The sequence below is a fragment of the Chinchilla lanigera genome, unplaced genomic scaffold (assembly GCF_000276665.1).
Source record: "Chinchilla lanigera isolate Chin_1 unplaced genomic scaffold, ChiLan1.0 scaffold00007, whole genome shotgun sequence".
Lineage (NCBI taxonomy): Eukaryota > Metazoa > Chordata > Mammalia > Rodentia > Chinchillidae > Chinchilla > Chinchilla lanigera.
The window spans coordinates 35,291,064-35,316,064 of record NW_004955408.1 but is presented as its reverse complement, the minus strand read 5'-3'; the positions used below and the strand labels follow the sequence as shown (position 1 = coordinate 35,316,064).

General features: G+C 35.2%; 1 protein-coding gene across 1 annotated transcript; it reads left to right on the top strand.

Annotated features, from left to right (window-relative positions):
• The first annotated feature begins 436 nt into the window (after positions 1 to 436).
• On the top strand, positions 437 to 24,274 carry Fem1c (fem-1 homolog c (C. elegans)). The gene is made up of 2 exons (XM_013506925.1): positions 437 to 1,004; positions 19,733 to 24,274. The coding sequence occupies exons 1-2, from the start codon at positions 461 to 463 to the stop codon at positions 21,040 to 21,042; spliced, it is 1,854 nt and encodes a 617-aa protein (XP_013362379.1). The 5' UTR covers positions 437 to 460; the 3' UTR covers positions 21,043 to 24,274.
• The last annotated feature ends 727 nt before the right edge of the window (positions 24,275 to 25,001 follow it).

Here is a 25,001-nt window from a genome sequence, read left to right as displayed (position 1 = left end):
ACCCGGGCGTGTGCGGAACGAAAAAGAACAAAGCTGGGGCTGGAGAGCAGAAAGCAGATGCCTGTAGTGTTTACACTTTCCGCCCTTGGAGGAGCGCCTGCCGCCCACCGAACTCCTGGGTCCCGTGAACCCTTCCATATTTTCCTTCCCCACTTTTTTTTCGGCGGGGGGGGGCGCTAGTCCGTAACGTAAGGCTTTTTTTTTCCTCCGCTTTTCCCACAGAATTAAAAACTAAGAAAACCTAAATAGTGTTTTTGTGATTACCTATGGAGAATTCAAACTGCCTCTGTTTTCTTTCTCTAGTTTGGCGCTCTGGGTGTCAGATGTTGGAAGGCCGTAGGAAAGAACATCTCCGTGCTTGTACAGGCGTTTTGGGGTCCAGTGCCTTGCCCGCGTCGGTAGTTAAGCCGGAGCTTTGCTTTGGAGGATAAATAAAGCACAGCCTCTCCCCTGGACATAAATGGATCTAAAGACAGCAGTGTTTAACGCAGCGAGGGATGGCAAACTCCGGCTTCTTACCAAGTTGTTGGCAAGCAAATCCAAAGAGGAGGTTTCCTCCTTGATTTCTGAAAAAACAAACGGGGCCACGCCACTTTTGATGGCTGCCAGGTACGGACATCTCGACATGGTGGAATTCCTCCTAGAGCAGTGCAGTGCCTCCATAGAAGTTGGGGGCTCAGTCAATTTTGATGGCGAAACTATTGAGGGGGCTCCCCCTTTATGGGCTGCTTCTGCCGCAGGACATCTGAATGTGGTCCAGTCTTTGTTAAATCATGGAGCATCTGTCAACAACACCACTTTGACCAATTCAACTCCCCTCCGGGCCGCGTGTTTCGATGGCCATTTGGAAATTGTGAAGTACCTTGTAGAACACAAAGCTGATTTGGAGGTGTCAAACCGGCACGGACACACGTGCTTGATGATTTCATGTTACAAAGGACATAAAGAGATTGCTCAGTATTTACTTGAAAAGGGGGCAGATGTTAACAGAAAAAGCGTTAAAGGTGAGTGTAGTATCTTTGTTTTCCTTTTTTAAGTGTCAACCACTTAGGAAGTTTGATACATACTTAACAAGTATTGGTATTGAACAAGAACTTGGATAGACCTGTTTTGGTTTGGTAACTCTTCCCTGTGTAACCTTGTTAAGTGTTTCTTTAATATTTGATAGTACATCGAACAAGTGTGATAAAAGATCTGTCACTATATTGAGCAGCATTTTCTCTTCCAATTCCTGGGAATTGGTTCCCCATAGTTACAGAGCATGTTAGTGGTATTGACTTGAGCCTTGAAGTTTATACTTTAATGTAGTTGCGAATGTAGTTAAATATAATACATTTTTCTTGAGCTTTTCTTTTTTAGAACAACCGTAGAGTAGAAACTACTATAGTGAGTCATCATCTTGTTTGTTTCTCCTTAGGCATTTCATTTGTTACTATGTGGGGATAGGCTAAGCCAAACTGACCTGAAGGCGTTAAGATCAGTGGAAAAGAAGGGTGTCTGTTCACGGATTCCATTTTATTTGTGGTCAGTAGAAAATCCTCTTATTTAGGTACTGTAAATACTGTATACCAAGAGAGAAAACAGGTGGTTTTTTTTTTTTTTTTTTTTTTTTTAAAAACACCTCTGCTGTACTGAGGGAACAAAATACAATGTAAAGACCTTTGTTCCTAAGAAGAGTTTAGGTTCACAGTCCTGTGTAATTTTCACTGATTGTAATAGTCTAAAGCAGCAAATGGTAGTCTTTTAAAACTCGTAAAAGCAGCTATTTTCATAGCATCATTTTGACACTTGAAGCCCTTTTCCTACATGTCTTAGATAGCAAAGTAATTCACTTCCTAATTTTCAAAAGCTATTACAATTTAAAAGGAGTATACATAGGTGTTAAAATATGTTCCAACAAACAATATAAATTGCTTTACAGTATTTACAATGAGAAATGTCTTGTTACCCCTTACTTCTACACCTCCAACCTGGGAGCCACCACTGTTTACAGTTTTTGTCTATCTAGAGGTAGTCTATGCAAAAGAAAACAAACTTGTCAGTGTTTCCCTGTATCCTCTTTCCTTCCTTATTGTTTGTTAGTAACTATTCTTTCTTTATTTTTTTAACCACACTTTATCTTGTATGTTGTTCAACTCTTAACATACATAGCTATGGCATTCTTGTTTCATGGCTATCCAGTATTTCGTTTTATGGATGTATATAATTTATCTTGTCTCAGGTCACGTTCTGTACTGTGCTAATTTATTTATTTATTTACTTCTTTTTTCTTTTCTTTTCTTTTTTTTTTTGAGGCAGGGTCTCACTGTGTAGCACAAGCTGGCCTTGAATTTGCTTAGGTAGCCCAGGCTGGTCTGGAACTTAGCAGTGATTCTCCTGCTTCAGCCTCAACTGGATTACAGACCTTATTGTGCTAATTTAAGTGATGCTACTTTGAACCTTCTTTAACAAAAATGTGTCTTTGCACATTTGTATGAGAGTAGCTGTAACTTGGAATTGCTGAATCAAAGTGATATATGTGTGCTTATAATTGTAATAGTGTTTGGCTTGCCACTCCAGTTCTCCGGATTTGCCTTTTAGAAATGATAAGCCATACATTTATGGTGCTCTACATATTTAACTGAACATATTTACTAACCATTTAAAAAAGGATTTATTATAAAAATGACCCAATTTTCAGAATTTTTTCAGAAATTTTTGAGTTTTTTCTCAACTACAGTAAAAATTTCACAAAATCCCAGCACTCAGTGATAAGCCTTCTAAAGAGATTTCTGAATTTTACATTTATATATACATAGTTTTATTTTCCATGTTGTACTATAGTGTGTCTTTTTAGATAAGCAAGTCTTATCTTTAATTCAGTAATTCTAGTTCTTTAATTTTAGTAGCTGCATACTTTCCTAATAAGAGTTTTACATTGTTTCTGGTTTTTCAATATGATTAAAAATGTTTTCTGTAAACATTCTTTTTCATAAATGTTTTTATTTGTTCCTGATTATCTTTAGAGGTAGGGTCAAAAACCAGCACATTTTTTTTTAATTGTTTTGAAGAATGCTTGTTTAAAGAGCACAAATAACTGTTTAACTATGTTGATAGAGGTAGAGATAAAGGCTCCTTATTTAGGCTTGTTGGATTTTTTTGGAGTTCGTTAAGGTTTTTTATCAGTTTAGTGATATTCAGATTATTGATAAACTTTAAGTCAACGTGAGATATGTTTTACTCTTATGTCACTGGAACGATGAATATTGGTAGTATTTTGCTTATGTTTTTCAAAGCTGCCTTGTACACTTCTGGAGATGCAATGAGATTAAAATATAAATAACTCATTTCTGTCAGCATATTCCCCTAATGAATTGTGAATAATATTTGATTACCTTTGAGCTATTAAGAAGAATGGTTTCTTTTATCACCACCATCATCTTACGGCCTTTATGTGAGGGTGTTCGCTCATTTTGTGCCAAATAGTCCACTAATTCTAAATAATTTTCCTCTGGTATCAGTATCTAATATGTATGACCTTATTAAAAAGTATGCAGTATATATACAGCATAACATGAGAAGACAGTTTCAAACTAAAAGTTAATTTTCAAATAGCCTGAATTTTCATACAAGTACATGTATAGAGATTTTATTACTTTGTGGGCAGTATTTCTATCTTTTTATGGTGATGTTTAATTTCAACAGTGTTTCTTTATATATGTTGGAGGCAGATTCAAATATATATGTACCTTCCTCAGTGCTGATTGTGAAACTCATTCCTTGGTTATTGTTTTTTGGGGGTGGGGCCACAGTGAATGGTTAAGAAACAGGAACCACTTGAAACTATGCAGGGACACTGGTGAAATAGCTGATAGAGCAGCATGGAACAATTTCTGTCACATTTTTAGCCCTTTCCAAGAAGTAGAAAATATGACAAGACTAAGGATAAAATAATTTCTCTCTCTCTTTTTTTTGTGGCATTGGAGATCAAACCCAGAGCCTAGTGCCTGCTAGGCAAGTAAGTATGCTACCACAGACCTACATTTCCAGCCCAGTTTCCTAGGACACTTAATATGAGTTCAGTTATAAATAGTTCTGAAAAAAGAAATTGTAAGTAAACTGCAACTGGACTGCTTAAATATAAATGCATAAAGCCAGCTATGGTAGCACATCGCTATAATCCCAGTACTCTGGTAGGCTGAAGCAGGAGAATTGCCAACTTCAAGCCCAGTCTGGATACTCAGCAGTTTAGCAGGATCCTGTCACAAAATAACTAGAAAAGGGTTGGGGGTATCACTTAGTGTGAATGCTTTGAATTCAATCCCCAGTATTGAAATTCCCTCAAAAAGAGGAAAGCATGTGACTTCTACATTTCATTACTTTTTAACAGGCAATTAACATTTAAATATATTACTTAACTTCTTTCCATTATATTTTAACAGGCTCTTGCATTTTGAACATGTTTTAACCTAGGTGGAATTCATGTATTCTCTGGGAGATCATTTCAATGCCCTGAGTGTGCCAGGCTGTTAGACTTAGGATATACAAAGATGAGTAAGACATGATATCCCTGGTCTTGAGGTTTGATCGGAGAGACAGGTTTAAAGTACCTACTTAAATTACAACATGGTAAGTGGAACAGTAGTGCTTTTTTCCAGTAGATATTTAGAAGTAGGTAATTCCTAACAATTTATTACTTAAGGGGACAGTGGATTCCTTCTTTTCCTATAGCATTTCAAGAAGGGAGGAAATCTTTGAGACATTGAGAAATATCTCTGTAGTTTACACTCAAAACAACTGATTTTTGGAGACAGGAGTTGAATTTTCTTTCTGAAGACCTCAAGTCAGAAGTGATTAGGTATAAGCATCAAGATAATTAAATGGGTAATAAGATAATGTAGCATTTTGTTTAGGCAGGGCATTGTGTTGAACATTTTCAAGGCTATGAGATACAGGGTGTATCAAGGAGTGGTATAAGTAAGTTTAGAGGAAGAATGTGCTGACTAAGGATGCTTCATGAAGAAAGTATAAAATTGGCCTTGAAAAGATTTATGGTAGAATCTCTGGGAAGATTTTGATGAGAATTTTCCAGTCTTAGGAAATGGCAAAAAAAAAAGGCACGTTGAAAATGCTTGCAAGGTCCAGGAACTAGAAAGTAGGCATATGTGGAAAAAAGGAACTTAAATTGAGTTCTAGATGCAGAAGTTTAATTTTATTTGTCATTAGGTAGTAAGCCAACAAAAGCTTTTAAGCAGAGGAGTAACAGACGTATGTGTTTATGTAGAGAAGTTCATGTAACTATATTCTACTAAATTGTGGCTCTGACACTACAGACCTGGTGTTTTTATTCTGTGTATTAGGAAGAGTGTCAGATCTTAGTGGGCAGTTTTAAGTGATCTTGTTGAATGAACGAGTTGCCTTTATGGCAAGTACCTTGCTCTATAATACTTTCTGTAGGGAGGTAAATAGATCCATGACAACTTGAAGTGACAAAGTAAGATAGTAATTGTTATAAATTAGTAGTACAGGTAGAACTTTCTAGGAGTTTAAAAAGAAGAAATCTATGTAGGTATGTGACAGGTTAGCATTAAAGATTTGAGAGATAACTTGAGTAGGGTGTTTGTTTCTGCCTTTTTACTATGAGAATTTATTAACGTGCGTACGTGTACTGAATATACTGAGCCATTTGGTGTTTGTGATTTTTATTCAATAATTATTCATGTTTGACAAAGGTAAAAAAAAATATTCCTGTCTCCTCTCCATTTGTTCTCTGTGGCAGCTCAAAGCAAACGTAAGGAATTGTAGTATTTCTCTTATACAGTGTGTAGGTATTTTAGGGTGTGGAAATGTTTTTAAAATTTTTATTTTTACCACTGGAAGTGCACAGAAATCCTTTTTTTTTGAGACAGGGTCTGGCTACGTAGTCAGGCTGGCCTTGAATGCGCTGTGTAGCCTAGGCTGGCCTTTAGCTTGCAACAGTCCTCCTGCCTTCAGCCTCCTGAGTGCTGGGATTGTAGGCTTCTGCCATCATGATAACATACTAAGATAATGATTGTTGTGAATGTACTTTAGCACTAGTATCTGAGAGTGTTGAAAGCAGTTCCGTTTGTTCTTGACTTTGAGAACTCTTCTCAACTATTGATAATTTCTGCATATCTACTTGTAGGGAAAAGTAAAGTAGGGAAGGGAGGGACTTAAAATTTTGTTGTACTCTGACGTGTTTTTATTTTAATGTTTAAATAATTTACTAATTTGATTTAATGTTTAAATAATGTAACAATGTTTAAATGAATTGAATTTGTTGATATTTTAATCCCAGATCTTTACATTGTTCCCTGTTACTTCCTTTCCTTCTTGTATCTCCTGGCATGTTTCTCCATTCTCAGGGATACTTGGCATGCTAGTTGTATAAACCAAGTTGTAGATAATGTGTGAATTGAGTTCAGTAGAAATATATTCTTGTAGTCCTCTCTCCCTGGAGACTGGGTTTCGAGATGTGACTCCTCACAGAATTGAACTAGGGTTAGTGAGGATTAGTAATTGTGGTATAGCTCCTGGTATTTCCAAGTTGTTGGCAGCAATGGTAAGAGCTGAATTTGTGTTTATCAAAACTTAATGAATTAAGTATGTTTGCTTAAAATAGAATTCAGGAAGCCCTTATATTATAGAAATTTATGTTCTTAAGGCATATACATTATGGAAGATGGAGGAGAAAAGGTAGCGGGTACAGATAAAAAAAGTCACATGGATATAAATCTGACATTTTTATTCCTCCTTTATGTCCTGTTTAGGAAAAAATGCAATAAAATAGGGAACCTGAAAACTGCAACTGCTAGCAAAGGGAATTTTAATGAAGTCTATTGATGTTTTTAGTCTTTAGATGAGCATAGATGAGCTTTTTTTTTTTTAGGAGGTATTAGTAAGATTTAGTTCTTACCCCTTAGCTTTCTTGCGTGTAGCCTTGAAATTCTACTTTATATCAAGACCCATTTTAAAAGCAATTTCTCATCTTGCATCTTACCTCAGGATGCAATTATTTTTTAGCATTTAACTTGATTTTGTAGTCAAGAATCTGAAAATTTCTACATTTTTATAGCTCAGTGCCTCATATAAAAAAATTAATGAAGGGAGGGCACGTAATCTTGGCAAAATTTGCCTTTAATTCTTTTTAAAAGAAACACTTTAAAAATAAACCCTGTACTTGAGTATCTCCTGGCGAAGGGAAACATTCAGAGCAGAGAAAGCTAGTACTCCTTTGAGAGCCTAAATTATTTCTATACTTCTCACCTCCCTCAATCCTTATAAATTAATTATGTCAGGAATAAACTATTTGGTTTTTTTGTTTGTTTGTTTTGTTTTTTTGTTTTGTTTTTCTCCGGTACCCAGAACTGAACTCACGACCTTGTGCTTGCCAGGCAGGCACTTTTGCCACTGAGCTAAATCCCCAGCCCCAGGAATAAACTATTTGGAGTCAGCCTTGTTGTGAAGTTGAACTGTATCACTGCCCCCATCTCTATTACTGGATCTCTTCTAGACTTAGTTTAGCCCAGCTACAAAGTTGAGGAAGAGTGGGTTAGTGCTGAGCATTAGGCTAAAGAGGATAGATGAGAATTATTTCTGTGCATTTCCAGACAAATTGTTAAAATATAAGATTTTTTAATTGCTTCTACTAGTAAAAAATGTACTTTTGTCAAAAACAAGGATTTTTTATTTTAATTGCGTTTTTGAACAGCTTTATTGAGATAAAACAAACACAAACTGCTCGCTCATTTAAAGTATACAGCTCAAAATCACCGCAACTTTTTATTATCCAAACCCCCCAAAAAACGCACATCCATTTAGAGTTACATCTCCTTCCTTCCTTGACATCTGTGCTAGTCTTAAGCAGCCACTTACCTCCTTTATAGACTTGACTGTTCTTGACATGTGCAATCATAATATGTGGTCTTTTGTAACTTCTTGACATGTGCAATCATAATATGTGGTCTTTTGTAACTTCTTTAACTTAGCATAAAGTTTTCAAGGTCCATTCATTTTGTAGTATACTGTATATGAATACTTTTATTGCTGAATAATATTTCACTGTGTAGGTACCACTTTTGTCCATTCAGCAGTTGTTAACATTTGATTATTTTTACTCTTTAGATTTTGTGAGTAATGCTATTACAAACATTTATATACAAATTCTCTGGATGTATGCTTTCATTTCTCTTAGGCATATGCCTATGACTGGAATTATTAAGTCATATCGTTAGCTGTTTTACTTTTTGAGGAAGCCTTAAATTGTTTTTCAAAGCAGCTGTCCAGTTTACATTCCTGTCAGCAACATAGAAAGATCCCAATTTCTCCACATTTTATTTTATTTTATTTTACTTTTTTCTGGTACTGGGAATTGAATTCACGACCTTGCCCTTGCCAGGCAGGTGCTGTGCCGCTGAGCTAAATCCCCAGCCCCTTCTCCACTTTTTATTACCCTTCTTTTTAAATATGCTATCTTAGAAAGTATAAAAAGGGGCATCTGATTATGATTTTGATTCATATTTCTCCAGTGGAAGATTTATATTTTTACAGTACAAGTCCTTTATGACATACGATTTGTAAGCATTTGTTTCCCATTCTGTGGATCTTTTTTCACTTTTTTATAGAAATTTGAATTTTTCTTTTACAGTGATTTTTAAAAAGCAATTGACTGTGGATTACTTATAATGTTGACTTTTAAACAATTGGTAAGTATAAACTGTAGGGTTTACTGGTATCATATTCTACATAAGAACTTTTTCTTGGGTAGAACTGTGTAACTTAGTTGTAATGTATACTATATTCACCTGCTTTGGCATATGTTTACATTTAGAGTAAATAGGAGTGGCGAAATTTGATTTCTGTATAGTGTAATAGAGCTGTAACTTTAAACTTACATGAATTGATATAGCTATTAGGTATGTTGGCTACACAGCAAACAAAAAAATAAGATTCACCTTGTTTCTTTCTACTTAAGGAATCAGCATAAGATCACTTGGAATCACCCCAGATAAGCTTAGTCAGAATATGCATTTTACTCTGGTGATTTTGTATATTAAAGTTTGAGTAACACAAGTTTGACTTATACTAAAAACATACATAAGCAAAAGTTTAAAGTGTGTGACGTTTTTACAAACAACAAAATCTGATAAGTTTTGTATGTTGCTAGAAAAGCAGTTTAAACTATTATAGACATACTGTGTTTGTTAAATATATTACAGTCCTTATGAACACATTTTTGGTTTACTGAAATGATCAGTTAATTCTACTGTTGGGGGTTAATTCAGAAACTGACTTCAATCCTGATCCTGGTGAGAACTTTAGTAATCATAGCCAAGGTGCAATACTTATAAATACTACGATGGAGTTCTTTTATGTTTTAGGTGGTGTAACAATCAGTTGCCCTTATTTATCATTCACTGAAACATCTGGTTTGGGTATAGAGAATCCTTAAGCCTCAGGCTATTTCCTATCCAAAATTCTGTTTTTGGGGGGTTATATTGGGAAACATACTGACACCGTATACTTAGATTTCCACAGTTGATCAAGAATTTATATTTCAGCTGCTTATGGTGCACATACTTTTAAAGTAGCATTCAGGACGCTGAGGCAGGAACCTGGGCTACATAGTGATTTCAAAGACAGCCTGAACTGCATAACATGACCCTGTCTTTAAAAAAGAAAAAAAATTCTTATGCCTGGTATCTAAAGACAACAGGTATGAGCCAGGTGTGATGGCTCACATCTATAATCCAAGCACTTTACAAGACTGAGGAAAGATGAGTCTCAAATTTAAAAAACAATAAAAAGGGCTGGTGATGTAGCAAGTTAAAATCAATGAGGTTTCACTTCAGGTACTACTTTAGGAATGTTACCATGCTTTGGTGTATGATCACTTTCCATAGCATTCTTCCCATCCCAGAAGCATCTCAGAGAATGTGGCTATTTTTCATTCTTCCAGATTTCTTAGCACTGTTTCTTTGTTATATGGTTGAATATTAATGTATTTGCATCATACTATTTTTAGCTTTCTACATAAATGGTTTTAATTGAATTGATGGCTCTGGCATTGGCTTGATTTTGAAAGAAATGTCCATTTAACAGACAGGTCTTTTGAGAAACCATAAAAATTTCCCATTATAAATGCTGTGCTGGAAAGTTTTTTTCCAAATGAAGTTGATCAGACATTGAAAATTGCATGTAAAATGTGGTTTTCATTTTTGCATTCTTTTTTCTTTAGTTAAAGTTGATTCACTAAATTTCAATGCTAAATATCCTTTAATTTCATTTGGGAAATTATTTTTTTTATTTTTTTTTTTTTGAATTTTTTTTTTTTTTTCAGGTTTTATTTTTGAATGTTGTATTTTGTTTCACTTTTAATTATGTTTTTCACTTTGAAAATACAAAACGAAGACAAAATGAGGTGACTGGAAAATCTCCTGAAAGTACTACATGGTGTTACGGGCATTTTAAGAGACATAAAACCGAAGGAAAATGCTTGAGCTGAATTAGTAAGAATTTGAAAATTTTGTTGTGTGCAAAATGTTTCGTTCAGTGATGTTACTTGTCAAAAGTTAAATATGATTTTAGTGCTCTTTGGTATATAATTTAACACAGATAGTTACAAGAGCATAGTAACTCAGTTTTTAAATTTGACTGTTGCAACAACTTCACAAGAAATTACATTTAACACTTGCAGCACATGAACACTCTTGAAACAACTGATAGGCCAAAATGTTTAAATACAACAAACAATGCCTGTCATATTATATTTGTATAGAGAGAGTCATACTAATCCCAGAAACTTAAAATAGAAATGTTATTTTAAAAAGGCTTAGACTGAGCATGGTGGCACATGTCTGTAACCCTAGCACTCAGGAGGCTGAATCTGCAGAAGCAGGAGAGGATCTTGGCAAATTCAAGGCTCGCCTGGTACGTGGAGAGACCTTATCTCAAACCCTGCCTACCCCCACAATGAAAGAAAAATTTGTGAATTGACACAAGAAAATGTTCTTTTTAACCTAAAAGCAGAAATAATAAAAATTGAAAAATTTCGGTGCTACAAAGAATACTGTAAAACTGGAAATTTAAAAAATTGATCCCTTTGAAACTGAATTGAAGATGTATATGAAGCCATCACATGTTTGTGATTGTTTCAAGCTAGGCATTACTTTTTTTGACATTTGTTTATTGGGGTATAATTTACATGCAGTGAAGTCTGTAATGTATAGTTCTGTGAGTTTTGACAACAAAAGAAACTTTGCTCATGCCCCTTTACCTTTAACCCCTGTCCTAGACCTCATTGATCTCTTACCTGTCCTTCATGTTTTTTATGCACTAATTTTAACACAATTTTAAACTAATGGAAATTTTCACCCTCAAGGAAACATTTATATAAATCATGGCATATCCCTTTAATTTAATTTAACCGTAACTATAAAGCCATTAATAAGTACATATTATCTATGTAGTCTATAGTGGTTATGCAGACTTTAACATGGTAAAATGCCCAAAATGTAGGTGAAAAGCAGGAAGAACTTGTATATGTACTGATTTCAACTTTGTCAACACATAATATGTAAGAAGACTGGGAGGCTGGGCACCATGGGGCATTCCTGTAATCCCAGCACTTAAGAAGCTGAGACATGAGGATCGCACCAAATTTTAGGCCAGCCTGGGTTATGTAATGAGTTCACGACCAATCTGGAGTGCAGAGTAGGACCCTATCTCAAAAAGACAGACTGGGGGAAATACACAAAAATTATAGTTGCTTTAAAATTACACTTAAAAAAAAAATCTCTTTTCCAAACGTTAAGTAATGCTCAAAGCTAAACTCCAAACCTTGTCTTTTAGGGCCTTCTAGGACATGAAAACTGAAAATATGGTAGTAATATGCTTAATCTGTTAGAGTATAATTAAGAAGACCCCCCTTGTTTTGATTTTACTTTTTGAACTGATTTTTTTTTCTCAGAAGCTAAGTTTGAATCACTTTTTATAATACCAATTATTAAAAATTCAGAATGTGCCTTAGCTTTAGCAATGTACTAGTTGGTGGAGAAAGTGCTAGACAGGGAGGGGAAGGGGATAAGAATGAAGATGTGCTGTGTACATGTACCAGCTACCCACAATAGATGTATTCATAATGTACCATAAACATGTACTAATAAAAGAAATGTAATACAGGATCTATATATTTGAAGAATAGGCAGTTTAGGTAGGAAATCTATTTGTGGAGCAGTAATGTTGTCATAAAGTATATAATATGACAAAAGTATTAATACTGAGTATCAGAATGAACTATAGTTATTCAGCAGTCATTTTCAGTTGAAAAATTGATATAGTATAACCAAGAAGGCCTCTTAGACTACCTGAAATGTCTAGTAAAACTTGAAAGACAAGAAGTTGAAAAGGTAAAGAAGAAAGAATACATTACAGGAAAATCAACAGTAGAAGGGAGGGGAAATGAACTGATGCTAGGAGAAATACTTAGCATGGAGAAATGCGAAGCAAAAGCAGAATCTGCTTTATGTTGGGGTAATATCTTTTTGAGCAGGTGTTGGCTCTGGATTCAGAACTACCCCATTCCTGTTCAGTACCTGAGAGCTAAGAAATGGTTTTTACACCTTTTTTGGTGATTTAAAAGAAAACCAAATGGAAACTATTTCATAATACATGAAAATCACAAATCAAATTTCAAAGTCTATAAGTAAAAGTTTTGTTGGAAGATGATCATATCCATTAATTTAACATTACCTTTGTATACTTTCCTGCTTCTTGGCCGAGTTTAGTGGTTAAGACAGAGACCTTATGGCCTATAAAACCTAAAATAAGACTTTTGCTACCCTTTAGGTGGGTTAGATTAACAGTGTCATTTATACCATAGATAATGAGAAATGAGGCTGGAGAAGTAAGGTAGGGAAATCTTTTAAAATCCATCATGTATCATATGTGTATCCTTGATAACCAAAATTAAAGTTTATGTCACATAATATGTTTTCTAAAACTAAAGATTCTTTTCCTCATTACCCTCCTCACAAATTGTGATTTGAGAGTCAGTGCTGTAGAATTTTGAAGGCCATCATAAATATCTTCTGCTGTTTCCTTAGAGAAGGCATGAAAGCTTTTGAATTGGAAAGAGATGTGATTGCTTGAAGTTTTATTATGAGGTTTGGCTTTTATTAGACTTAACTCACTGGAGCTTAGTATGATTGGTATTTTAAAAAACATAACTTCAGAAATTATCAGTACACTGAATGACATTTGGTGGACATGAGTTTGTTTTATCACTAATTTTTCTGTTTTGTTTGTATGTAGAATAAATTTACCTTTTGTACCTTACATAGTTCTAAATAGAAGATTAAAAGGAGCAACAGATAAGTACAATTTTACAGAAAATATGGTAGCATACTTACATCTTTTGATAATAGCTCCATTTTATTAATTTCTACTTTTCCTGGACTTACTTTACTGTTTCTTTCTCATAACTTCTTAAAATGGAACTTAGTTATTTTTATAACCCTTTTTCCTTTTTGAATATGTACATTTAAAAAGTATACATTATCCTCTAGGCAGTTTTGACATAATATCTCTCAGGGTTTGTTTTTTAGTGGTTTTATTTTCATTCAGTTGATAAATTACATTGGGCAGTCTTTGATCCATGATTTATTAGTGTATTTTCTAGTTACCTTTATTTTTGATATTTAACTTCATTGCAATCTTGACATCTTTTGTAATTGACTTAATGGCCTATATGGTTATTGTTTGTTTATATTTTATGTATCCTTGGAGGAAAAAAGTTTTTCTTTAGTTGTTGAGTTCTTAATATGTCAGTTCAAGTATGTTTTCTAAGTTAACTTGTCTGAGGAAAGTGTATTCAGTTGTACTGTTTATAGATGTCTGATTGTCCTTGTAGTTCTGTCATTTTTTGATTTATATAATTCAAACTTACACTGCTAGGTGACTAATTTAGTATTACTGTATCTTTGTGCCTTCATTTTATTATAAATTATTTCTCCTTATCTCTAATTATGTATTTTGCTTTAAACTGTATTTTAATATTAGACATCTTTCTTTTGGTTAGTTTTTGAGTTGTATATATGTTTCTAATCTTTTCATTTTCAATATTTCTCTGTCCTTCTATTTAAGGTTTACCTTGTATGCAGCATGTCTTTTCTGACTTTGTGTTTTCAGTCAGCTTTTATCTTTTAATAGGAACATGTAGTTCACTTGCATTTAATGTAATTAGTTATATATTTGAATTTTAATCTGGCAAGTTTACCGATACTTATTTGTCCTACCTGTTTTGTATTCCATTATTTATCTTTTGTTTCAATTTTCCCGTTAGAGAGAATATAGTAGTTTATGTTTATACCTTTGAACTATTATTTTAGTGATTACTCTAGATATGTAGCTTTAGCTTATCAAAGACTTAAAAATTTCAAATTTTACTTTCCAGCAATTCAGAGATCGTAGAGCATTTAACTCCAATTACTTTCCTTACTTTTATTCTATTGCTGTTAAGTATTTTACTTTCACATATAGTACTTCAAGACAGTATTTAGGTTTACCCACTAAAGGACCCTTCTTACATATTTATAACTACATCTCCTGACTCCCAGTTAGCTCATCTTCCTTCTGCTTAAGGTATTTAGATCTGTTAGTAAATACTTTAGTTTATCTTTTTTTCCTCTATCCTGAAGTAGTCTTTATTTCACATTTATTCATAATATAGGTATAGAATTCTAACTTGACAGTTACTTTCCCACAGTACTTTTAAGTATCATTGTGTGTTTCCTGACTTGTTTTTCCCAGTGAGAACTTTGCTGTTCATCTGATTATTCTTTTCCAGGTAGCCTCTGTTCCCCATTTTCTGATTTTAACTTTTTTGTCCTTAATTTTTAGTAGTTTTGTTGCAATATACCGCAGTGTGGTTTTCTATTTAATGCTTTTGATAATTGAAAAACATATAATTTATAGTATAACCTTTCATTAGCTTCAAAATTTCTCAGCCTTTATTGTCTGTTTTAAGTACACATGCTAGGCAAGTACTGTACCACTGTACTGTATCCCCAGCTCAGGTATCTCTTTAAATATTATTGGCTACATTTCTTTTTCTTGAATTCTGTATTTAAGTATGTTAACTCTTTGACATTGTTCTCTCTGTCTGGTACAGTCTCCTGTTTCCCATCCATGCTTTTTCTCTATATTTTCTTTTTGTGTGTGGGTGTGTGTGTGTTTTAAATTTTTATTTTAAAGAATAAAAGAAGGATAACATAATAATGGGGGGGCTTACCAAATTACAGACAGAGTGGTAGGAAATTATCAATGGTTATTGTTTTACATATTGTTATCTACAAGATAGTTTCTTGGGAAAACAAATAGACAAATAATAGTGAGTTACAGACAAAAGAGGTAGGAGATTATCAATAGTTGTTGTACTATACTTTGGTATCTTCAAAGTGGCTTCTAAAGAAAATAAATACAGCTATCTATACATGAGTGACCAATTGAATAATCATTAACTATTCTCAAGGGTTGTTGTAGGAAGCACATAGTAATAAACATAGTCCACTTATGAAATAGAATAGGAACAATACAAACATTACAGAGTTTTGGATAGATTAGTAGGAAAATATCCATGGCTGCTGTAATACATGGTGGTATTTTCAAAGTGGTTTCTCAGGAAGACAGAGATACACAAGAAGGTTCTAACAAGTAGTTACAGCCTAAAAGTTGTCAAAAATAGCATATTACCTCCTCACCAGTGACTGCTTTCACTGAGGTGTTACAGCCGGAAGGAAGGCCAGGATTAAAAAGAGGGACTGAGAGACTTGCACCTGTGTTTAGCAACAGGCTGTTTTCTTGTTCCTCCATAGTCATGATTACCCGGGGCTCCTCCATGGAGATGACAGTCTGGCCAGAGGGAGGAGGCAGAGTGTGACCTGGGCCCCTTCCATTCCTGTTGGACTAACTGGTAGAATGGGTTTGAGCTCCAGGGCCTCTGCTTCAGAGGGCAGACCGATCTCCAGTGGTCACCTTTGTATTCAGGGCATGGCCCACGGGGCCTCTTAGGGCAGTTCCTCTTGAGGTGGCCTGGCTTTTAACAGCGGTAGCAGATGAATGCAGTCGTCAAGTTCTTCTTGGGGTCCTGGGAATCAGACTTGGGGTCTATTTCTCTTAGTGCTGCAGCAAAAGCAACTGCTTTTTCTCGGTCTCTTTGTTTTTTCTCCTTGGCCACCTCCTCGTCACAGCTATAGAATACTGAGGAGGTAGTTCTTACTAACATCTCAAGTGAGCCGTCTGGGGCAAAAGCCATTTTTTGTAGCTTTTTCTCTCCAGCCTCCCATTGCATTGGTACCCCACAACCAGTTACTGTCCTCTCCCTAACCATCAGCACAGGCAGCAGGAATCTCGCTGCAGACCTCCCTGGACCTCCACGCGCTCCTCCACTGCAGCCTGTACTGTCAAGGGAAGAATGGCTTCCAGGGGGTCTCCCCAGGTATTGTACAAGGTCCTCCGGGTTTATAGCTTTGGAATGGCTCTCATGACCCCAGTCCACTAGACTTCTGACTCCGGGCTTAGTCTGTACTCTCATGTTCTCCGAGTCCTTGTTTAGCAGCTGTTCCTCTGCTGACTCGGGACCTTCCTGGTTCTCAACTGCAGGGGCAAGAGTGACCTGTTGTGTGGCATGTATTCCCAGGGGTTTCTCTATGTTGGAATGATTCATGCACGTCCGCGGGCGGGCCTCTGCAACCAGTGCATAGTGGGCCAATTGTGTCATTGCTTCTCTGTGCCATGATAATTCTGAATTGTGCAGCGGCGTCCGGCCTGAGGGCCGGTACGTGCAAGTGCACATCGCCGCGGCACCTGTGAGGCTGGGGGCCGGCATGAAGGCCCCCGCTCCCCGCCGCGTGGCTTCCCAGGCGCCAGGGGCCCTCTCTCTATATTTTCATCTGACCTGTCTTCTAGTTCACAAAATCTATTCAGCTGTGAGTAATCCACTTTTGAAACCACCTGTTGGGTTTTTCCATTCTAGAATGTCCATTTGATTGTTTTTGTAGTTTCTAACTTATTGTTGAATTCTCAATTAAAAATTCGTTGACTATACTAAGCATTATTATTTGAAAATCTGTGATAATAGTATTATCTGAATCTCTGGACTTTTCTGTTGGCTTTTGTTTCTCTTGGTTTATTTTCTCCTTTTTTTTTTTTTTTTTTTAACATATATTGTTACATACTATCACTATAAAACTTTTTTGAGCCAGAGGGTGACAATATATTCCTCTAAACAGTGTTTATATTTGGTTTTGGCTTTTGATAACATGTATAGCAATACTGGGTTGTTTGATTAAATTCAATTTCATTGCCTGTGATGGCATGTCTGTTTGTAGTTCACCTTTAGTCTCTATGGTGCATCCCTGTAGAGCTCTAACCCAGCCTTTACTTCCTAGGTTGCATTGCTGTGAATCTGTAACCCAGATTATAAGGAGTCTCAAAGATCCCTTCTGGGTGGCTTGTGTACTCGTTTTTTTCCCCTAGCCCTGCAAGGCTGACAAATGTTCTCACTTTGGGGTTGGCGAGTGTAGCGCAGTGGTAAGGGTACCCAACACCACCAGGCCCTGGGTTTAGTTTTCATTGTGCAAAACAAACAAAAAACAAAAGGTCTGGGTTTGTAAGCTGTGTGTTCCAGAACTGGTCAAGGCCATTGCGGGAAAGCTGCCCTGAATTTTAAACTTTGTCCACTTGTCTTTCTTGTTATTGTCTCTTTGTTATCTTTAAATCCTATCAAGGAAGTTTTTTGAAATTCATTTTTCAGCTTTCCTAGTTCTTAGTGTTTTTTTTTAACCTTCTTTATTTTTTCTGTATGTGGGTGTCTTCAAAATATACATATTCTAGGTTTTACAGAAATAAAGAAATTTAGTAATTTAAAAACTGGCTTTTGCTGCCTTCCTGATTTTGTCACTCTGAGTAGAGAATGCCATCCAACTCTTTCTGTTCAGATTTCTCTTCACTTATATTGCCTGTTTGTTGGAAAAAATAAGAATAATTTCAGTTCAAAATGGTTATCAGTAAATATACTTGAAATAGTAATGTTTAGTTGAAATTATTTCAAACAAATTAAGTAGTTCTAAATTCTGGATCCTATCAATGCTTGGTTACAGTATACACTGTTAAAACATTTTACCAGATACTTCATTTTAGCTTGAAATTCTGGGTTGGAATAAACATAACCAGAGTAATTGTATAGTCCTTACAGATATTGTGGAAGGCTGAACAAGGTAAATTTACGGAAAGATTAAAAGTCCTAATGCATAATAACACTTTTTTGGTAATTCTAGTTATAAAGTAAATTTGTTACTTGAAGTATTCAAGTTTAAGCTACCTCAAGGTATACATTCTATGTAGGGGTACTCCAAGCCACCTCTGGTGTTCGGAGGTACCTCATTGTACAGTTGTAATCATGGATAAGATTTATCGCAGTGATAAGACACAGATCCTAAGAGTAAAAGGCACAGGTGAAGTCTAAAGAATATGTAGGTAAGCATTTTTATGCTGTCTCCCTCTCATGGTCAGAGCACATTCTTCTGTAGAAATGAAAATATATGTGATGTTTTTACCCAGGGAAACCTGTGATAGGCCCAGCAGTATCACAAAGGTGAACTTCGCCAGTGTACCTAAGCAGCGAAGTGTCTGACATAGACTGCAGTGCTGTTACAGTGTAGGCACAGTGAGCCACTGTTATTGTTTAAGGAAGGTTTATCAGTATAGAAAACTGTTTACCAGGCAGATTTTCAGCTGCAAGACAAGGGTCAACCTTGTAAGTAGGTCTTCCTATGGAAGGCATGCTCAGCCTTTGTTAACTCTTTTCTACAGGCATGCCAAGTCACTGTTGAAATTTTCTACAAACATTGTATGTGAATGTCAAAAGTCTGCATAATAATTTTTGTTTCTATAATTAGTAAAAATGTGCACTATTTGCTAGGTAAAATTCCTGATGTTTATAATATGTTAGTATGTTTAGTACAGACTTACTAATGTGTCAGTGCCTGTTGTCAGTTTTAATTTGTGTGGGAAGAACAGGACAGTGTTAGAACATTCAGTACATCTAACAAGAATGTTTAAAAATTAAATTACAATGGGAAATAATCCATTATGAAAGGACACTTCAGATGTCTCCTTTTAAAGTTCGTATTAAACCACCCACTTATTTTTCAGATTTCCATGGACTTATTTTCCTTTGAGACCTTTTTAGGGAAAAAGTACTTTATAACCAAGAATTTTGGCTGAAGTAGCTCAAGCTGAATTTCAAATTCAGACATTTGAAAAAAATAGTTTCTGACTAATGTTAGAATCAAGTAGAAGAATTTTAGATATTAAAGACTGGTTTCCTCTTTTGTAAATGTGGAAGCTGACCCAAAAAGTTAAGTGACTGTCAGCAAAATTATGAATAGCTGTGTAGTTCATCTGTTTTTAGTAATGTTAATGAAAAATACCAAGAGAACATGAATTTATTTGACTGTGGATTTCTTTGCTTTTTGTACCTAATTTGGTCATCTAGCTCCTGCTATGTATTAGATGATAGTTTTAAATGCTGAGGATAATTATTTTCTCCTTTGTAATCAAAATATGCCCTACTTAAGGGTGGTGCTTTTCTTTAGGTTCTAAATTACATATATCTATTACATTATGTCCTGGTCCATCAAAGTATGTTATTCTTTTCTCTTTTTTCCTTAAGGTAATACTGCATTGCATGATTGTGCAGAATCTGGAAGTTTGGACATCATGAAGATGCTTCTTATGTATTGTGCCAAGATGGAAAAGGATGGTTATGGCATGACTCCCCTTCTCTCAGCAAGTGTGACTGGTCACACAAACATTGTGGATTTTTTGACGCACCATGCACAGACCAGCAAGACAGAACGTATCAATGCTCTAGAGCTTCTAGGAGCCACATTTGTAGACAAAAAGAGAGATCTACTTGGGGCTTTGAAATACTGGAAAAAGGCAATGAACATGAGGTACAGTGATAGGACTAATATAATCAGTAAACCAGTACCACAGACATTAATAATGGCTTATGATTATGCCAAGGAGGTAAATAGTGCAGAAGAGCTAGAAGGTCTTATTGCTGATCCAGATGAGATGAGAATGCAGGCGCTGTTAATTAGAGAACGTATTCTTGGTCCTTCTCATCCTGATACCTCTTACTATATTAGATATCGTGGAGCTGTCTATGCAGACTCTGGAAATTTCAAACGATGCATCAACCTGTGGAAGTATGCTTTGGATATGCAGCAGAATAATTTGGACCCCTTAAGCCCAATGACTGCCAGCAGCTTACTATCTTTTGCAGAACTGTTCTCCTTTATGCTACAGGATAGGGCCAAAGGCCTGCTGGGTACTACTGTTACTTTTGACGATCTTATGGGCATACTGTGCAAAAGTGTCCTTGAAATTGAGCGAGCTATCAAACAAACTCAGTGTCCAGCTGACCCCTTACAGTTAAATAAGGCTCTTTCCATCATTTTGCATTTAATATGCTTGTTAGAAAAAGTTCCTTGTACTCTAGAACAGGACCATTTCAAAAAGCAGACTATCTACAGGTTTCTTAAGTTGCATCCAAGAGGAAAGAATAACTTCAGCCCTCTTCATCTCGCTGTGGACAAGAATACTACATGTGTAGGGCGATACCCAGTTTGCAAATTTCCATCTCTGCAAGTTACTGCAATATTGATAGAATGTGGTGCTGATGTGAATGTCAGAGACTCTGATGACAATAGTCCCCTACATATCGCTGCTCTGAACAACCATCCAGACATAATGAATCTCCTTATTAAATCAGGTGCACACTTTGATGCCACAAACTTGCACAAACAAACTGCTAGTGACTTGCTGGACGAGAAGGAAATAGCTAAAAATTTGATCCAGCCCATAAATCATACAACATTGCAGTGTCTTGCTGCTCGTGTCATCGTGAATCATAGAATATATTATAAAGGGCATATCCCAGAAAAGCTGGAGACCTTTGTTTCACTTCATAGATGATGATTTGACTGTATTTTAGCACTGTTAAAGCACGAATCAGTAACAGTTGTTTCATAAATGAGCACTGTTGTGATAACACCAGCATTCATTTAGCTTGATATCATTGTGCTCTCATTGGCTAATGCATTATAATCATCAAACTTACAGGATTGGTTTCCCACTATTTAATATAAATATACCATATAATATATTGTTTGTGGATTATTAAGAACTGTAATATCATATCCAAATTTCTTAAATTGTTTGCCAAAGGCATATGATTCTGGGGATTTTTTTTGCTGTTGGGTGTTTGGGACAGAGTTAACTGTTTTTCAGTGGTATCTTTATACTTTACTGGCTTGTGAATTTTATACAATTGAAGATCTCTTTTTTCTTGCTTCTGTCTTCTCTTCTCCAAGCTTTCCCAGTTCCTTTTTTTTCCTCCCCTAACATTTCTACTGTTGTCTTTCCCTCTTATAGACCCATGCTAGGGCTTACAAACCTTATGGACTTGTTACTACCATTTCCAGTTACCATAAGTGCTTTATCTTCTCTATGCACCGGCTTAAACTTGACTGTTGTATGTTAGCATATTTTCTATGCAGCAGTTGGTCAACTTCAATTCAAAACACCATCTTCTTAAGTTTGTTACAGAGTTCATTTTATGCAAGTATTCTTGTAGCATGACAATTTTTAGAGCTGCAGGTTACCTCAAGCTTTTATTTTTTATTATTTTTCCTTCACGTCTGAAGTTTCTTTCTCTAATCCACACAAATTTTTATGTGCTAAATTTGGGAAACAAATCTATTCTAACTCATTAACCCAGTTGAAATATAGGTCTCTCATCTTAATATATCACATAATAAAAGGAAGACTCTTTAAAGTGACCCACCTTTCATCCTGCTCCAGCATTGTCCTGCTTGTGCTGATAGTGTGAGTAGGTGTAAAGAATTTGCTTAAATTTAACCTCAGAGTTTATCACACAGCTTAACAAGTCACATTGAAATATTCAGTCACTGAACTGCAAATCACTTTTAGTTACAAAAAAGAGCTAAAGCATGTCAGTGGCATGATGCTTGCCAAGCCGGATTAGGCATCTAGGATAATTAAGGTATTTTAGTGTGCAGTTTACTACCATAGTATCAAAGGTCAGTAACAGTGTTCTTTCTTTCTTCAAGCTTATGTATACCTTAAAGACAACTTGCATGAATTACTTTGGTCTCAATTATTTGTCACCTTAGTTAAACACAAAAGGTTACAGTGCTTCCTGTTCCTGTACTGAAAGTCAGCTTTGCCTTTTCTTTCTTTCTCTTCCTTTCTCCCTCCCTTCCCTCCCATTTCTCTTTCTCCCCTATCCCTCTCTGATTTGCTAATGCCACAGAAAGGGCTCTTTTAAGTGAAAAGTACTAAAAAAGATTCAGGTAATTATCATTCAGCACTTTATTGTTATTCAGAATAAAATTTATGATGGCATATTTGCCCTGCAAATGTCTTACTAAAATTGTTCTGAATAAAAAGTTCCTTACTGATTCGCAAAAAATTCAGTTTACCTGTGAATTTAATGAGCTGGATCACTCACTTGGATTTCAGGGCTGACATTCTGAGGGTTGATGTAATGCTATTTAAAGTCATTGCAAACAGTCACAGTAGGTTTAACTTCATCTTTATTCGTTAAAAACTTGTAATGAGTAGTAAATAATAAAGAACTTGGGCTTTTTGGTTAAATCAGGTTTAATTTTAAAAAATACACCCTTATTTTACTAATTTGTAAATTAATTTCACCACTTAAAGAAATGGATTAATAGTTACACACCAACCTTTTGATGAAGAGATTTTACTATCCCTTATTTACTGTGGGCAAATTTGATAAACTATTTGAACTGCCACATACAAAAATAATTTGTGATTTAGTCACACTCTAGAAATATCAAACATCGAGTTCATTTGCCTCTAACCTTAACCTTGTGCTGTGACAACTATATTTGCATGAGCTACTTTTTTAAGAAAGAAAAACTTTGCCAGTGTAGTAAATATATGTTAGTTGAACTCCATTTTGGGGTGAAAAATTAGAATTTCAAGTGATTTACTATTATCCCCTTCTTTTGGGTGTGGGGTGGGGCTTACATGTTCTTAGAGCAAGGCATATCTAACACTGTTTCCAGGGGAACTGGAATCTTGCAACTCCAGTGTAAAATAAGGATTTCTTTAAATAGTGTGTTTCCACCTCTAAAAACAGATAACTTAGAACTAACCAGTCCTCTGTCTTGATAACTGCAATGCCTTATTTCAGTTTGGATACAATTTTCTATTTGCTTCCTCTGCAGAGGCCTGTAGTAGCCCTTGAAAAATCAGTAGCTCAAAATTTTATTTTAGAATTGGTGAATAAATGTGACCTCGAGTACTCTTAAGACCTTCATCAGAAAGTAGTCTCAAATTTTTGAGCCTGAATAAAATAAAATCCTAAAATTGGTATTTTTAGAACTACAAGTGAAGAAATTAAATGCTTAATGAACTAGTTGTACTCACTTAAGTCAAATAAACTTGAGACTATAGCATGGTGATGTTGGCTGGAGTTAATATAAATTTTGACAGCATTTTAACAAAAATGCCCTGTTAAGGGCCTTCTGAATTTTAGGCGTCCTGTACAAAAATGTTCGTTTTACTCAGATAATGAGTCTGCTTTCTCAAGACAAATGTGTTATAGATTTAAAAATAGTCATTTTCTTTAACTGAGGCATAAGTCTAAATCAGAGGTAATTTGGCCCTTTACAATTTTGAAGTTAAATGATTCTTCGCTTTTAAAGTGACTACCTTACTTTGTTATATTTTGAAGACCCCGTTTACAGTTGAGAAAACTGTTTAAGTTATATTTGCAAAGTAGCTCTTTAAAATTGTATTACTCAGCAAACATTTGGCTGAATTTACAAGTATAATCATATTTATTTTTCTGGGAATTGTAAGGGCTGGATGAGATAACACATTCTTGTACACTGTAACAGCAGCACTATTGTTTGGAACTTGAATCATTTTAAAATTAGATACTGAGGAAACTAATATTAATTGGTCATCATCTTTTTCTTTTTATGCCCTTGTGTATCACTAAACAAATAGTTTTTCTCTCCTTTGTCAGTTCCCATGTGTATTTTTCAAAAGAAGTACTGTATTCAGATGCCAGCCAATAAATTGTTACACAATGGAAAATGATATTCCACTACATTCATTGTAAGGTTTAATAAAAGTAAATTTGCACCGAGCTGAAGTGTATTTGTATTAACTCTTAATACTCCATGTGTATTATTACCTAAAGCATATGATGGTGGACTCCTTTTTCAAAACCCACCGTCATAATCATTTTGTAAACTCAAGAGCTAGAATATATTATTAATACTTCTATGTAAAAAAGGTGGTTTATGTACCATTCTCAATTTTTCTATGAAGGATCATAGAATTAGTACCAGAAGTATATATAGTTAATACAGTAGTATATATTACAATGAAGGTAAGTTTTATGTATTTATCATTTTTAAATCATAAAATCTAAGTAGTCCTTTTTTTAATGTCTGAGTACCTAATACTACAAATTTTAATTGATTCAAAAAACATTAGTTTAATTTCTAAATTCTTAAGTATAAATTGAAATACAGTGTTAACAGGTATTTCCCTTTTGAATCATTTAATGTATCTTATTCATGACAAGTATAAGCTTTGTCATCCTTTTGAAAGGGCCCTTTTCAAGTCTTTTTATCCCTAATTCTGTGGTTCTATGGTTGTCTCCACTACCACCCCAAGTATTTAAAAAATCTTAGAAAATCTATAAGGAAAAGAATTTCAGTGGTCTTGTCTTACTTTTTCTCTTTGCTGAGACAAATATCCAACACCTAAAATTAAAGGAGGAAAGGTTTATTGTAGCTTAGGTTGTAGAGGTTTCAGTTCATAGTTAGCTAGCTCCAAGGTAGGGTGGCATGGTAGAGGTGCATCAC

What these genes read in the sequence shown, in the direction of transcription:
- Fem1c (XM_013506925.1), top strand. Translation starts at nt 461, where the DNA reads ATGGATCTAAAGACAGCAGTGTTTAACGCAGCGAGGGATGGCAAACTC. An exon ending in TAACAGAAAAAGCGTTAAAG is followed by an intron (nt 1,005 to 19,732) that starts GTGAGTGTAGTA and finishes TTTTTCCTTAAG; the next exon opens with GTAATACTGCATTGCATGAT.